Consider the following 613-nt stretch of genomic DNA (forward strand, 5'->3'; position numbering starts at 1 on the left):
GTTTAAAATAAGCATTTATGCCTCATTTGTTCGTTTTTTTATGTTTTTGTGAGTTTTTAGTAAGAGTGAGCCTTCATAATCGGAACTAAACCCTATATTTTAGGATTTAGTTCTTTCTTTTTGGAGCAGTTATTCATTTTTTTGGCTTTGAACGTGTCTAATTGTCTTTAACAGATGAGGCAGCAGGTGTGGGAGAGCTCCTGTCAGGTGTGTGTGGGCTCATAGTGTGACGGGTGCAGAGCGGCGTGGAGGGGGATGAGGACCATTCTTCCTCTGTGTGGAGGTGGAGGTGTTGGTGACGATGAAGAGGAGCCCCACAGCCACCACCGCAGCTGGGTGGGCTGGATGAAGAGGCTGCTGTGGGTCAGGTCGAGTCGCTGCGTGGACGTGCACACGGACACGGAGCCCGGCGTGTGGCTAAGGAGCTTCCACTCTCTGGACAACGGTGGACAAAATGAGGTGCGATCACTGAGGCTCGAAAACGTTTCTCCTGTGTCTCGTCAGTCAGGGAAGAAATAAAACATCATAGCATGCAGCTCTGACATGTCACAGAAATGTTGTTTAAAGTCTAAACAGGTCACCAGATACCTCTTATTTTTACACAACAGTTTTC

At 47.5% G+C, this 613-nt stretch overlaps 1 protein-coding gene across 1 annotated transcript; it reads left to right on the forward strand.

Moving 5' to 3' along the window:
• Nucleotides 1–21: 21 nt before the first annotated feature.
• Nucleotides 22–459, forward strand: LOC106512531 (ral guanine nucleotide dissociation stimulator-like 3; the record flags this gene model as incomplete). Its single annotated transcript, XM_014001127.1, is given in 1 exon segment — nucleotides 22–459. A coding segment is annotated over 1 exon segment (204 nt), but the record flags the coding sequence as incomplete, so codon positions are not given.
• Nucleotides 460–613: the final 154 nt, after the last annotated feature.

The sequence above is a fragment of the Austrofundulus limnaeus genome, unplaced genomic scaffold (genome assembly GCF_001266775.1).
Source record: "Austrofundulus limnaeus strain Quisiro unplaced genomic scaffold, Austrofundulus_limnaeus-1.0 Scaffold7834, whole genome shotgun sequence".
NCBI classification, from domain to species: Eukaryota; Metazoa; Chordata; class Actinopteri; order Cyprinodontiformes; family Rivulidae; genus Austrofundulus; species Austrofundulus limnaeus.